Below are 16,241 nucleotides of genomic sequence, written 5' to 3' on the forward strand. Positions count from 1 at the left end.
CAAGATGCCCTTAGGAAGATTAGAGACAATTGACTCTGCATATAGAAATGAACCAGGTGGATGGAAGCCTAGGCTAGGCCTTTGAGAGAACCTTCTGCTGCCCAGGTGGTCACAGAGCAGCACTTTGTTAGGGCAGCCTGTGGACTTGAGGTTTTTAGAACACAGGTTGTCTGTTTCTAACCCTGACTTCCTCTTCTTCTTAGGCCAGTGGGGCTGACCCCTGATTGCACAGTACAGTCATTTGGAGAGAGTTTTGAAAATAACCAGAGAGGTTCTGATTTAAGTGGTCTGGGTGGGATCTGAGCTTGGATAAAGTTAAAAAACCTCCCTTTGTGATTTGGGTGCACTCCATGACCAGGAACCCAGGCCACCAATCTGTTTCCAGACTTAGCCTTTCCAGCCTCCTCCCTACCATTTGCCTTCCTTCAGTCTGTATATTTAAGAGCTCTAGCAATAGCTCTGTCCTGCACTTTCAAACTTCAACCTTGGACTGCTTGCCCCTTTAAGTGATTTGTTTTGGTGAATATTCACAGTCTGTAATCAAGTACTGTAAGGCAGCATTGTTAGTTTGCTGCCCTGTTGGTCTTTGAATTAATTTAATGATCTGTGAATTTCTACTCAAACAACTAGACTATCCAAGTCTCTTCTGTGGCATAGCCCCTGGTGAGGAACTCTTGGATTTGATATCTTAAAACTTCTCTCTGCTGGTCCTTAAGTGCTGGTATAAGATTGAGATGATTTACTTCCTTTTTATTATTCCTGTTGTTAAAACTTGGGTGGGCAACTTTTACATTTCTTTTTAATGTAGTGAAGGTGGAACATTAAGAATGTATTTCATGAGTTTTGAATCAGTTACTTAAGAGTTAATCTGAATGAAAAATCAGAAATTAGATTTTTTTCTGATTATATTCTAATAAAACCTACAGTCTACAGAACTGCTTCATATAAAATCTCATTTACAGACAATATATATTTGAAAACGTAGAAACTCTTCAGATCTACAGTTTGGAGGACTTTGTGATAAATGTTGTATTTTTTGGCAACTCAAAGGAAAAATCTGCAAATTACTTAGCACAGTGTCTTTAAAATATAGCCACTTGATAAGAAACTGTTAATATTAATGGTCTGTTCTCGGAAAAGTCTGACACTTACCTTCTGTTGGTAGTTCATTACCTTTTTGAGATACTTAAAGTGATGGGAAGGCTTTGGAGCCCTGAGGGAAGCTGGGGTGTCCTGTGGGAATGGTAGTCTTATAAATAGAGCTGGGTCAAGTGCAGCCCTTAGCACACGGCCCTTGATATGCGCCAGTACCCCCCACCCTATTATCAGGCAACGAGTCCTGCTCATCCATTGGTTGGTGCTGCACAGAGCCCCTCCCCTAGGCGACCAACCGTCAATGTGAGACCGGTAGTGGTCCTGCTCACCCATTGGTTGACGCCACAGTGGGCCCCGCCCACAAACAACCAACTGTCAAGGAACGACCGTTAGTGAGGGATTTAGTCAGCGGAGTGGTGGTCCTCGGGTGGGGAGAGTGAGGTAAGAGGAGGATCCTAGCCTTCTCCTTGGGGCTCTTCCAGTTCACCCGGCCTCAAGCCAGCAGGTGAACTGAGGGGCAGGGAGCAGGCTGGGGGCTGTGTCCTGCGTCCTGCAGGGCTCCAGAATCCTCACCAAAGCCTCCCGACTGGACTCAGACCTTGAGGCAATGGTGAACCTCCCCCTCATCCCATCTCTTCGACCTGATGGCGGCAGCTTGGGGGACCTGGTCCCTACCAGATGGGCGGCCTGAGGAGCCTGAGGCTCCCGGCTCAGGTTGGGTCCTGGGTGCCTGGCTCCCTCAGCCATGACAGCTGGGCAGGGTCTGGGAACCTGGCCCTGAGGAAGCCGCCAGCTGAGACCTGCCTCCTCTTAGCCAGGACGAGGACCTCTGAGGGGAAAGTTGTGCCTTGCTTGGGACCTCGCCCTTTCTTGTCAGGACAGAAAATAACATTCGTTAAGAGATTTACAGAAACATCATTACTGGACTATGAGAGGACCTCTAGAACAAAGGATCTGGTGCCAAAAAGTTTACAACTAACCACCCTCCTCCCTCACCTCTCCTGGCAAAGGGCTTTGCTGAAAGCTTTCGGGGAGTTTGGGGTTTTTAAGGCACGAGCCACCTGTCTACTTTCATGGCCCTCAATCAACCTGTCTCTGCTCCAAACTTCAACATTCTGGTATTGTTTGACCTCACTATGCGTTGGGCACACAGACTTGTGTTTCGGTAACAGTCTGGGCGGGCTCAGAAGAGGCCCTGTGTTGGACATGGTTGGCCTCAGATACCAGGACTTCATGGGTCTACCTTAATCTCTGGTTGCATCTGGATCTGGCCAAGTCAGCAACCATGCGAGTCAGCCTGGAGACCTTTCTGAGCAGAGTTTGAGAGGAGATGCCATTGGGAACCTCCAGGTTAGTGAGCTTCATCCTGCACATCCTTATATGCAGGACCCTCAACCATCCCTTGGGGCACTAACTGACAGAGCTGGAGGCCAAGCAGCCTTTAGGCCTTTCTCCTCCGTGTGTGATGGCTAAGTCTTTGCAAGTCAGTGCTTTTATGCCATCATTAGTCCCAGTGGGATGGGAATTCCCTTCTCTGGACTTTAGTTTTCTCTGTCAGTTGTGAGTCCCATGTCTTTTGGGGCACATGTGGGCCTTCCAGGTGGACACACACACTAAGGTATCCAGGTGGCAATTTGCTCTTTTCTTTAATTTTTCTTTTTCTCAATCTTTTTAGCAGGGACCTGCTGGTAGGCTCTGTTAATGGTGAAGTCAGTGTCAAGTAGGGTGGCGGACGGGGAAAGGATCTACTGCCAGTGTTTGTTTGTTGTCTCTTAACTCAATTGCTTCTGCTTTCTTACAGGAGAATCACTCTCTGATCTCACTGACCCTTTCGTCTATTCAGTCTTCCAATGTTGTATCTATAGTATCTTCCTTTACTGTCCAGTCAAAGTGACTGGAATCTATAATCTCGATTTTGAGATCTGTCCTATATTTTTGATCCTTAATATTGGGTTAAAAAGGAAGTTGATATAAGAGATTTATTTTAAAACTTTATTCTATAATATGTTCTGAAGTTAGTGCTCAGTCCAATCTCTTACATCTTTCACAGTCAGCCTGACAGTTAAATTTGACAGTCATTTATTGGATTAAAACAACCTGAAAAATTCAATTACCCAGAAAACTCATTCCCTGAGCATCCTTTTAAATCAATATTGGGCCATATAGATGAACTGGGAAGTCCTTGTATTCCTTAAAATAATTATTTTATGTGTAAGCCTTTTAGAATCTATCAAAATGAACAGTATGTACTAATTTTTAAACTAGTAAAATGTATTACTGAAGGTTTGATATCCCATTGGAAATAATTTAGGATCAGACAGGAGTAATTTGTTGTACCGATATTTTATGTAAGGCTTGAGCAATTTTATTGTCTGGGTTTACGAGGCTGGTGCTTCAGGGGCCATGTATTTCTTCACTATGTGTTTGCAGGGTTTACCATATGATGCCCATTCGTGGGTGATGGTGTCTTCGTTAGGCCTTAGTGCAAAGAGCAGCGCTTCACACACACAGGCCTCACAGCTAGAGGATGCACGGCATTGCCTCATCTTGTTTTGCCCTTTAAAAATATAAAGCGCTAGGGCTGAATTCTTTATTAAAGTAGCTAGAGATATGTGTAATGAAATGAAATATCTGAAAAGACTAATTAAGGCATATTAAAATTAATTATTTGGCTAACAATGAGCTCACAATTTTATTTCTGAGACAATAAAGCTTGGAGAAAAGGAGTAATGTTCTAGTTAAAAAAAAAATCAATGCACATTACTCACATTATTTTCAGAAATTCTACCAATTTGAACACCTACCATGAACTTGTGAGACTGAAGTCTCCTCTCTTGAGTGATGTATAGTATTTTATATATATTTATATATATAAAATCATGTTTTACGTCTGAAACTAATATGATGTTATGTATTATGTGTCAGTTATACCTTCATGGAAAAATTACAACTTCTTAAACCTGAATTGAAAGGCAAAAAAATAACATGTTTGCAATTAACATGGCAAACCAAGGCTGACTTTACTATTAAAAAATAATATTTTGAAGTGGTCCCTCCTCTTCAATATTTTGAAAGAGTTTGGGAAGGACTGGCATTAAATCTTCTTTGAATGTTTGGTAGAATTCACCAGGGAAACTATCTGGTCTTGGAGATGGACTTGTCTGGATTGGCATTTGTCAGCTCTTGCTCTGGACTTTTCTTTCCAGCTTCTCCATGGTTCCTTCTAGCTTCTTCAGACTGCTTTGTCATACTTCTGCAAGTCTTTGTCCAAAGCATTTCCCTCTTTGCACTCAGATACTTCTAATTTAAGTCTGGGTTGGTTGTAACTCTTTCTAAAATACTTTTTATTCAGAATAATATTAATATATTATGTACCTAAGTGTAGGGTATATATATACACACACACATATATATACAATATTTTTATTGAGGATAACCTAAAAGGATTAAAAGGCAGGTAAGGAAATTTGAAACTGTATACACCTGCTTCCTATATGCTGGTCTTGTAGCTGCAGATAAGACTCCCTTCTCCTTATTGAATCCCTGGGGACCAATCAAGTTTCATGTGCTCAAAAGAAACTCAAACATTCAAAAGATATCATCATTATTCTTGAAGAGATACTCTTGTATTATAAAATGGAATATTTAACGTTCAGTCTGAATAACTGCATATGAGTTACTTCACTGGGTCAGAATTTCCCCCAGGAACAGCCAAGCTCTTGACTCAGACGGGATTCATACAAGAGTGGATTTCAGCCTCTGTGCTGGGTTGCAGTCTTCATCCTTGTCACAGGTATATGATGTCCTGTCATCTGCCAGATAACTACAATTTGCTTCCTGTTTTCTGGCAGTTGTAGCCCTTCTCTTCTGATAGCCATTGGTTAGAGCTTTTGAATGACATGGAGAAATGATGGTGAGTGATTAAAATGCTTTTTGTCTTGCACTTTCAAGTATGATTAAATTGAAGAACATCAGGTTAATGAAAGAGCTTTCTCTTCCTAACTTATTAAGAGTTTAAAAATGAATGAATGTTAAATTGTATAAAATATTTTTAAAACCACCGGTTGGTTTTTTTATTTAAATTTTGCTAATGTGAATTACCCTATTATAAATTTCTTAAAATTAAAGCAATTTTATTTCTGAAGTCCTGCTTCCCTGGTGACTCAGATGGTAAAGAATCTGCCTGCAATGCAGGGAAACCTGAGTTTGATCCCTGGTTCTCTGGGAGATCCCCCAGAGAAGGGAATGGCAACCCACTCCAGTGTTCTTGCCTAGAAAATCCCTTGGACAGAGGAGCCTAGAGGCTGCAGTCCACAGGGTCGAAAGAGTCGGACATGACTGAGCAACTAAGCGCACACACACGCACCTTATTGCATGCCATTGAGTATGATTTGCAAATATTTTATTTAGAATAACAACACTGTTCTCCTGACCCCTTTTAGGGGAAATTGCCCAATATCCTAACACCCCTTTAAATGTTTGGTAGGATTTGGGAAGAGCCCCTTCTTGGTGTGGACTTGATGGGGCATGTTGCCTTTTTCACATTATGAAAGCATGGAGATTATGTGGCTGAAGCTTAACTAAAGTGCTAGCACTTTGAATTTGCAAAGACAAACAGGTTAGAAAATTTTCATAACTCTGCTTGGTTATCTAGAGTCCAGCAGCAATAGTGAGGTGTGTGTCCTGCCTTGGCAGGGTAAAGGCAGCAGTAGAGGTGGAGATGTCAATAGCAGCATCCTAAATTCAGGACTTGATGTAGGTAGTGGCTTCTTCAGCTTGACTTCCCTTAACTTGTGCTCACTTGGTGAGCTTGATTCTCCAGGTTTCCCATCTATTCTGTAATCTATCAGTATGCTTTCAGAAAATTGCTTCTCTGCTTAGGTTTGCTAGAGTTGCTTTCTATAGCTTGAAATCAAGAACCTGACTATTTAATAGCATAGTGGATGGACTTGGTACAAGTCCTATTGTTGGTGAATGGACACATCTTGATTCAAGTCGTAGTTCTTTCATAACTGGCTTTGGGCAAGTCGCTTAACCTTTCTGAACCTCATTTGTTCAGAGGACATTCACCCAGAATGTCCTCATTCTTGCAGAATGGTAGAAAAAATTAAAGATAATATATGCCAAATGCATCATCTTTCAGAGTAGGCATTTGATGCATTATCAGTAATTACCATTATTTACAGAATGTTCTGTAACAGGTCAATAATCCTTTCTCCATAATTCTGAAATCCAAAAAGTTCTGAAAACTTTTAAATAACTCATTTGATTGTAAAACCTGACCTGACTTGCAAATGTTTGAAGAAAATATCTAGCTATGATGAGAAGCAATTAAATTTTTTTATTTATCACATTAATTGTAGCTGCCCAGACTCTCTGAAGGTGTGTGAAATATAGTACATATGCCCCATAGTGTCTTTCTGGGGAGTTTGGAATCTTGAAGCACATTTGGCCCCATGAGTTTTGGATAAAGGATTTGTGAAGGATTGTTGAGTTATACTGATTCACAGTCAGACAGCATGTCAGAATGGTCTGGGGAGTTTTTTTGTTAAAAAAAAAAAAAATCACTGTCCTCTGGGTGAATGAAACGGGCGCTTTCCTCTCCTTTTCCTTTGGCTCATTTGTGTGTACATGTGTCTGTATGTGTAGGGGAATGGTTTCTGTGGCTGTTTCTGCCAACATCAGAAAATTAGTTGGGGACATTTTAGTCTTTTTTCCATGCTTTGTAATACATTGCATAATGAGAGACTTACTGTTCTTTGTGTATGTTAAACTATCTGAAACTAGAGGGTTTTTTGTTTGTTTTTTCTATTCTTGAGGTTATTCTCTGAGAACTTACTTGAGTATGCCAATTTTTAGGGAAGGTTTTTTTGTTTTGTCAGTTCCCATGAAAATCATCCATTGGTCAAAGAATTTTCAGGTGGTAACATTATGGATGAGAAAAGTAAGTTATCCGTGATCAATTTCTGTCTTTATAGTTATTTTAACATTATTTTACAGAACATCATGTGTAGTTATAACAAGTAAGTAGTATTTTGCTGAAATAAAAAACAAGTAGGGAGAGAGGAAGCATTATATTTAAACATAGATAAATAATATACTCCGGGAAAATTTTCTCACTGACCCTCAGTTGTTTTCAGTCACTTCTTAACCTGTTTTTTTCCCCTCAGGATTCGATAGAATAGTGTTATGTTGTTTTCTTATTTGGCATGACACCCTCTTAACTACTCCTGTCTGGTTCCTGCTCCCTGGGACTAGGACTGAGCTCTCCACTAGTGGGGTTGCTTTAGATGATATAGCCCTCTCTTTCAGGTAACAATGATTAACCTACTGGGAAGAGTAGATTCCATTTTGACCCGAAGATCATAAAATAGAGAAATTCTGGGGCTTTTAATTTCCTTAAAACAATCATCTCAAAAATTTACTGTATCAGTGCTTTGAATAAAAGACAACTCAAATAGCCTGTCTTAACATCTTGAAGACTTTCAGTAACTAATCATATGTTGGCAAAAGTGATTGGTTCTAGATTTGGACAGATTCCATTAAGCAGTTATTTTGACAACTCTCCTGTTAATGATGGAGAATTTGTTGTGCCTTTGGGCAAGCCTGAGAGCAAAGCTATCTAAGTCAGTATGAGAAATGCTGCTGATAGCTTTTCAGAATGGCTAGGTTTCATCTCAGAGTAGAGTCTTGCAGTTTGCCACTGGCGAGACCTCTTGCTCCCTTTGAGGAGAAAGTAGGCGTGATGAGGCTCGTGAACATTCCAGTGTTCCTCCCTGCTCTCCATTATGGGCAGACTCCCAGGATGCGGCAGTGTGTGGTCTCAGACTTGGTTCCTGCCGCCAGCTCTGCTGCTCTTTTGGATGTTTCTTTATGTTCTGGCCTTTATGTTCCTCACCTCTTTCTTTCCCCCACATCAGTACTTACGAAAGTCAGTTTTAGGCTTTCGTATTCCTTTGAGAAGTATTTTGATGTTATGCCCTAACTTTATTTGCAGGACACATCTTTTTTTTTTTTTAAATAATAAATTTTAGGTGTTCAGGATATGTGTGTGTGGGGGGGTGGATATTTTAACACTGCCAATGGTTTCATCAGTTTATTTCATGAAAGGAAGTGCTTAACAAACTTCTGATTACTTTAAGAAGATGTTTCCAAATGTTTGAGGAGAAATTATGTGTTCTTTGCCTGCATTCATGTCCATTGAAAGCTGAGGGGCTGCCGTGGCTTGATGAGTGTGTGCAGAGAGAGTGAGGGGCACTGCTTTAGTGCTGGCCCAGTGTGCCCTGCCACTACGTAAAGGTGTTCATGCCTGTCACACCTACTCACACCTGAGCCACAGGTAAGGATTTTCAGGGAGTACATCACAGTGGAATGGTTTCCATATTTAGCCCTTGGTGCAAAATTAGACTTAATTTTAAGTCAGAACTAGACTCTAAAATACTTTTAGAAAGGCTGCCCAACCAGCTGTTAAACATGGCCCATGTTTCCTCTTGCTCGGGACCTGTTATTCTATGTTCAACTGTGCATCAGACAAATAAAGAAGGAGGCTTTGTGTTGTAATAAAAAAAAAAAATGCACCTGAACCACTAAGATCAGACTCCGTTTTGAAGCACAGTTGAGAGAGGCTTTGCAGAACTGAAGCTGCAGGAACAGGAATGGCCCCTGGAATTTACTTGTTTCTCAGATTGATCTAGTTCGTTGTGCAAAAGTCAAATGCTGAATGCTCTCAGACCCAGCCAACCTGGCATTCTTAGGAGTGGCTAACATTGTGTCATGGCACCCCACTCCAGTACTCTTGCCTGGAAAATCCGATGGGCAGAGGAGCCTGGCAGGCTGCAGTCCATGGGTCGTGAAGAGTCGGACATGACTGAGTGACTTCCCTTTCACTTTTCACTTTCATGCATTGGAGAAGGAAATGGCAACCCACTCCAGTGTTCTTGCCTGGAGAATCCCAGGGACAGGGGAGGCTGGTGTGCTACCGTCTATGGGGTCGCACAGAGTCGGACACAACTGAAGCGACTTAGCAGCAGCAGCAGCAACGTTGTGTGGATACTAATTCCTCTAATCACGAGAGGAAAAAAACATAATTTTTACCAAGTTGTGATATTGAAGATAACATGGCTTGACAAATGAAGGTTGTGGAGTATCAGAGAAAGTATGATGGGTTGTAGATTTCCTCTCTCTGGACCGTTTTAAGTTCAGAATAAGTGTTTATGTGTGCATGCTCAGTTGCTCAGTTGTCAGACTCTTTGCGGCTGCGTGGACTGTAGCCTGCCAGTCTCCTCAGTCCATGGAATTTTCCAGGCAAGAATACTGGAGTGGGTTGACATTTCCTTCTCTAGGGGATCTTCCTCGCCCAGGGATTGAACCCATGTCTCTTGTGTCTCTTGTTTTGACAGGCGGATTCTTTACCAGCTGTGCCACCTGGGAAGCCCCTTTAAGAACTATTCTTGTAGGTGAAAAATGAAGGTGCCAGGTTTTTTTGTTATTTTTGGACCCAATCAATGTGGATTCAGAATCTCTCCAATGTGAAATTGAGTTACAGATGAATTCTTAGTGTCCTAAATACACTGTAGAGTAGTAATAATAACCCTTTTCGGTTTCCTCTGAGAATTGGGTTTGTGACAGGAAAGATGAAGCATTAGGAGTAGTGATTTTTTTTCTCCCCAGTTCATATGAAGATATTAGTCTGAAAGACAGGGCTGGAAAGGTTGTGGTACTAGACAGATGGGCATTTTAGCATCTTTCTCTAAAGAGATGGTAGAGAACAAAGCAAGTATCAGCATAGAAAATGGTCACTGGAGTCTGTTGTGTGTCATAGGCTTGATAGCTAATATGTTGAATGTCACTAGGGAAATATTAGTCTTGGCAAGGCTATGGGGTGTCCTTTATTGAATAAAATTAGGTTGCTGAGACTCATGAATCATGAATGAAATGTTAGAGCTAAGAATGGCCAGTAAATAACCATGCTGAACACACACAAAGGTCATTTCCAGGTTCTTGCTGTTTGCTGTATGTGTTGTAGTCAATATTCAGTGGGCCAGCAGCCTTTTTGTTTTAATTAAACTTTTTCTTTTGAGGAATTCACATGCAGTTGTAAGAAATACTACACAGAGAGGTGCCGTGTCCCTTTATTCAGTTTTGCTCATTGTAACTTCTTGCAAAACTATATAGTCCAGTGTGATAGCCAGGGTATCAACATGGTTGCAGTCAAGACCCAGGACATTCCCAACATCACAGAACTTTCTCTCAGTGTCCTTTTATAGCCACAGCTACACCTCGGCTGCTTCTCTGTCTCCTTAAACTCGCTGCCACAAATCTCTTTCTATAATCTTATCATTACAAAAATGTTCTATGGAGTCATTTGGATAGGCTTTTCCATGCAGAGTAAGTCTCTGGTGATTCATCCAGGTTTTGCATGTATCAGTGTTTATTACTAAGCAGTATTCCATAGTACATAACCATAGTTTAACTTTCCACCTGCTGAAGGACACTGGGTTATTTACAATTTTTGACTTTATGCTTAAAGCTGCTACAAATATTTGTAAATACATTTTATATATGAAAATAAAATTTTATTCCTCTGGGATTAATACTGAAGAGTGCAATTAGTGGGTCATATGGCAGATGCATGTTTAGTTTTTTAAGAAGCTGCCAAACTGTTTTCCCAGAGAAGGCAATGGCACCCCACTCCAGTACTCTTGCCTGGAAAATCCCATGAACGGAGGAGCCTGGGAGGTTGCAGTCCGTGGGGTCGCACAGAGTTGGACAAGACTGAAGTGACTTAGCAGCAGCGAACTCTTTTCCAAAGAGGCTGTTCAGTTCAGTTCAGTTCAGTCGCGTCCGACTCTTTGCAACCCCATGAACCACAGCATGCCAGCCCTCCCTGTCCATCACCAACTCCCAGAGTCCACCCAAACCCATGTCCATTAAGTTGGTGATGCCATCCAACCATCTCATCCTCTGTCCCCTTCTCCTCCTGCCATCAATCTTTCCCAGCATCAGGGTCTTTTCAAATGAGTCAGCTCTTCACATCAGGTGGCCAAAGTATTGGAGTTTCAGCTTCCACATCAGTCCTTCCAATACCACTTTATATTTCCCACCAGCAGTGTGTGAGTGACCCAATTTCTCGGTGTCCTTATCAGCATCTGGTGTTGTCACTATTTTTATTTAGCTATCCTGTTTGGTATATAGGGATATGATATGGTAGTTTTTGGTTTTTTTAAACAGAGAATTGTTCTTTGTAGGTTTAATTTGCATTTCCTTAGTAGCTAATTATATGGAATGTCTTTTCATGTACGTATTTGCTACCTGTGTATCTTCTTTGGTGAAGTGTCTCTTTTTGTCTTTGCTGATATTCTAAATAGATTGTTTTGCTACTGTTGCATTTTTCTAGTGCTTCACACATTCTAGGTATTAGTCCTTACTTTGGATATGTAGTTTGCAAATATTTTATATCAGTCTGTAGCTTGTCTTTTCATTCTCTTTACAGGATGTTTTGCTAAGCAGAAATTATGAATTTCAATGAAGTCCATAGAAGTATTTAACTTTCATCCTTACTTTCTGTGTTTAGTCAAAACCAGCCCTGAGGTCAGTCCTTTTGTCCCTTCTTCACACCAGAAGCCTTTGGAGACAAAGTCGATCATTCCTCAGTAGTGGAGCTCCCTTCTAATGGTCCTCATCTTTGATTCAACAGTTTCATTCAGAAAGTCAGATTAAATCCATTAAGACAAAGGTAACTTCCAGTGAACGACCCCTAGGAGATTGCAGGCTAGTGTACAGGTGGGATGGTATCCCATGGTATCCTTCCCCTGAACAAGCTTCCCAACCTGCACTAGCCCACCCCTGCATGATTTTGTCTGGGCCAGGGATGAATTTGCTTCAGGGGCCTGAGGAAGATGGGAGCATTTCCCCTAGTTTATGTAGCATCTTCCTAATGGCTCCTTGAAGAATTTTAATCATGGGTACATAAAAATCTGTCAGATAATTCTAATATCTCTGTCATCTTGATATGGAAATCTGTTGCTTGTCTTTTTTCATTCTGTTGGAGATCTTCCTCATTCTTGGTATGATGAGTGACTTTTGAACAAAACTTAGACATTTTTGTATTATGCTGTGAGATTCTGGATCCCATTTCAACCTTCTGGTTTTGACCCCACTCCAAAGGGCAAGTGGGGAAGTTGTCACCTACTTAATATCTGTGTTTGCAAGGGGTTCTTAGGAAGAAGGGGCAAGAGGATTGAGCCTAGGGCTTGGCTTTAGTGTTCCACCATTACTCTGGGGCCTTAATATTTCTTTAGCATCCTCTGTGCAGTGGTTCTCAACCTGTCTTCCCATTAAAGTCACCCAGTGAAGCTAAAATCAGCAACTGTACATGATGGTCTCTTCTTCTACCCTGAGATTTTAATTCAGTTGGTACGGAGTGAAGCTTAGGCAGTGGTATTTTTAAAAAGCTCTCCAGTTAATTGTAATGTGTAGCTGGAGTTGAGAGCTACCTTTCTGCAGATAAAAAGAACCTGAATGTTGACCATAACATTATGGATTCTTACATTTTTAAAAGCCTTGGCCTCAAACTTGAAGTTTTGTTTATATGCATTCTCAGCGGTGAGTGGGAAGGAGGAGAGGTGTGAAAAGTTACAGAATAAACTTGACCCATCTTCCTGGAGTGCCAGTTCTGCCTGATAGAAAAATCATGTTTTAAATTACCTTGCAAAAAAGGACAAAAAATCAAAACAGATCTTTTTTTTTTTTTTAAAGAGCAGAATATAAAAATTTCATGCATTTTTAAAAGAAAAAACCAAGCTAGGTAGGATTCTAGAGAAAGTACACATTGGTGGTGAGCCCCAGCACCATGGATGGGCGTTGGCAGGGCTCTTAACTGGGGTTACTTTGGTGGAATTGTTTTGAAATGTATGGTGAAGGCCTGGGAGGCAAAATACTGCTGTCTCTGAGAGATGTTTATAACTTGTTTTGTTAGGTAACCTAGGTGACTGGACTAATGCGATGTTTTATAGTATGAATCATGTTTGTTTAGAACAGTTTACCCTTTTTCATTATCTTTTGGTGTCAAGAGTATTCATCCCCCTAAGTTTTTTTTTTTTTTTTTTTGGTCTGAACCACTTCTACTCATTCTTAGAGGGTTACAGCAGGGGATTATTGGATAATGAAAACATTCTCAGCCTTTCTGTGTCCGGCCCCCATCACTGTCAGTGCAGATGAGCTCCTTTCTATATGGCCACAGCTTGCAACACAAGCTTAACAGTCTTGTTGGGGGCCTTTGCTATTCTGTGGGGATCCTTCTGACAGTTGAAGAATGCCATTTATTTCTGAACTGAGCACTCTGTCCACACTAATAATTCTCTTTGTGGGAAGTTCTCTCAAAAGATGGGTGCCTCCTCCTCTGCAGGCTTGCACTGTGGCAAAACTGACAAGTATGTACATGAGTTGCTCTCTTTACCACATACTCAGTGAAAAATGAATGTTTTCTCCTCTTCACATATTAATCTGATTTTCTGGCAGTAATTCAAAACTTGGTGGAATCAAACTCATGTAATTTCAGCACTATAGAAACCGTATAAACTGTCACCTCAACATTTCTCCATTAAAATATAAGTTGGATACTCTGGCTTTACATTGAATCACAGACCTTTTGGTGGTTGACAGCAGTTGTTTCAATTTATTCCTGAAGAATGAGTAAATGAAGTTTTGAAGAGGCAGCTCAAGTGGTGAAGAACACAGGGACCATGGGCAAACTGGCTAGTTTTAATACTGCCTCTGTTGCTTGATGGCTACTTAGCTTTTTTGTATTTCAATTTCTCCTTCTATAAAATGGAAGTAGACTTTTCTGAGAATGGCATTAGTGGATACATTGAAAGCTGTAAAACAGTTCATGATGTGGATGAAAAATGCCTGCCATATCAGTAAACAAAAGAATGCTGCAACTACCAAGCCAGCGTTTACTGCAGCCATCCCCAACTGTGCACCCAAGGGGATTCAGGATGTAGAAAGTAGGATACTGGCCCTGGATGGTTAAGATGCATATCAAAGGAATGATTTCAGTCAGCCCAGACTCTTGTATCTTCCCATACATAGGGAAGGGCTAAATTCATTAACTTGAGACAGCTGGTTTTCTTTAAATAACAGTAATATTTTGATGGTCCGACTAGCAAAACTCCTATATATTCTGGCTCTTCCTTTACCTCTACAGGGCAGTCCTCCAGAGCTGTCTGAAAGACTGTCTTCTGGACTTAAGTCCTGAGTTTTGTCTGCCAAATAAAAAGTAATTCTCAATTTTCAGGTTGTGTAATATTTTTTAGTTGACAGTGACATGTATAAGTCAGTTCAGTTGCTCAGTCGTGTCCGACTCTTTGCAACCCCATGAATCGCAGCACACCAGGCCTCCCCGTCCATCACTAACTCCCGGAGTTCACTCAGACTCACGTCCATCGAGTCAGTGATGCCATCCAGCCATCTCATCCTCTGTCGTCCCCTTCTCCTTCTGCCCCCAACCCCTCCCAGCATCAGAATCTTTTCCAATGAGTCAACTCTTCGCATGAGGTGGCCACAGTACTGGAGTTTCAGCTTTAGCATCATTCCCTCCAAAGAAATCCCAGGGCTGATCTCCTTCAGAATGGACTGGTTGGATCTCCCTGCAGTCCAAGGGACTCTCAAAAGTCTTCTCCAACACCACAGTTCAAAAGCATCAATTCTTCAGTGCTCAGCTTTCTTCACAGTCCACCTCTCATATCCATACATGACCAAAGGAAAAACCATAGCCTTGACTAGATGGACCTTTGTTGGCATAGTAATGTCCCTGCTTTTGAAATGCTATCTAGGTTGGTCATAACTTTTGTTCCAAGAAGTGAGCGTCTTTTAATTTCATGGCTGCAGTCACTATCTGCAGTGATTTTGGAGCCCCCCAAAATAAAGTCTGACACTGTTTCCACTGTTTCCCCATCTATTTCCCATGAAGTGATGGGACTGGATGCCATGATCTTCGTTTTCTGAATGTTGAGCTTTAGGCCAACCTTTTCACTCTCCTCTTTCACCCTCATCAAGAGGCTTTTTAGTTTCTCTTCCCTTTCTGCCATAAGGGTGGTGTCATCTGCATATCTGAGGTTATTGATTTTTCTCCCGGCAATCTTGATTCCAGCTTGTGTTTCTTCCAGCCCAGCGTTTCTCATGATGTACTCTGCATATAAGTTAAATAAGCAGGGTGACAGTATACAGCCTTGACGTACTCCTTTTCCTATTTGGAACCAGTCTGTTGTTCCATGTCCAGTTCTAACTGTTGCTTCGTGACCTGCATACAAATTTCTCAAGAGGCAGGTCAGGTGGTCTGGTATTCCCATCTCTTTCAGAATTTTCCACAATTTGTTGTGATCCACACACTCAAAGGCTTTGGCATAGTCAGTAAAGCAGAAATAGATGTTTTTCTGGAACTCTCTTGCTTTTTCGATGATCCAGCGGATGTTGGCAATTTGATCTCTGGTTCCTGTGCTTTTTCTAAAACCAGCTTGAACATCTGGAAGTTCATGGTTCACATATTGCTGAAAACAAGTGCTCAAATAATTTAGCTATTTTTATTATTTAAATGGACCTTAAAGTATAGGTGGCTACCAGTTTCTGCACACTTGACATATATATGAAAAAAATACCAATTCCAAATTGGGTGACAGGTGAATTTGTACTTGTAGCTTCCTATGCCTGGAACGTTCTCCTCCTCTCGAGACTAGTACACACTCAGCTTAGATATACCTTCCTGAAACAGCCATCCTTATTGTTCTGCTCATTTCCTTCTTAATAATACCACTGTTGATGTGTATTTCTTTACTTGCTGTGGTCCATCTCCTCCACTAGAATATAAACTCCAGGAAGGCATGTCATAGGCTGAGTTAAGTTAGTCTGGCCTTTCAGCTTTGTGTTGTGTTCTTTTGGTCAATATTGGAGACCTCCAGAGTCTAGAAATAAGTGAGTGCTCTATAACCTTTCCTCCAGGCTTTTGCTTCCAGCTGTTAAATTACAAGGAAAGTAATTTCTGGTCTTAATTCTGCCAGGTGTGCAGTCATTTATTAGGAAGCAGTTCCAGCGGTTCCAGAGCCAGGTATCTTTTTTTCGCCCTCTGTCCTTGGGTGCTTTGAGCATCC

At 41.2% G+C, this 16,241-nt stretch overlaps 1 protein-coding gene across 3 annotated transcripts in view; it reads left to right on the top strand.

Moving 5' to 3' along the window:
• Positions 1 to 16,241, top strand: part of EPB41L4A (erythrocyte membrane protein band 4.1 like 4A) — a 292,774-nt gene that overhangs the window by 27,530 nt on the left and 249,003 nt on the right. The window contains exon 1 of one of the 3 annotated variants that reach the window (XM_070796630.1): positions 1,543 to 2,445. The exons of the other annotated variants lie outside the window; for them this stretch is intronic. Coding sequence (XP_070652731.1) covers positions 2,426 to 2,445 — 20 coding nt within the window. The 5' untranslated portion in view covers positions 1,543 to 2,425. Of the gene's footprint in view, positions 1 to 1,542; positions 2,446 to 16,241 lie in introns of those variants that run through there. 3 annotated transcript variants of the gene reach the window in all.

This window comes from Bos indicus, chromosome 10 (assembly GCF_029378745.1).
Source record: "Bos indicus isolate NIAB-ARS_2022 breed Sahiwal x Tharparkar chromosome 10, NIAB-ARS_B.indTharparkar_mat_pri_1.0, whole genome shotgun sequence".
NCBI lineage: Eukaryota > Metazoa > Chordata > Mammalia > Artiodactyla > Bovidae > Bos > Bos indicus.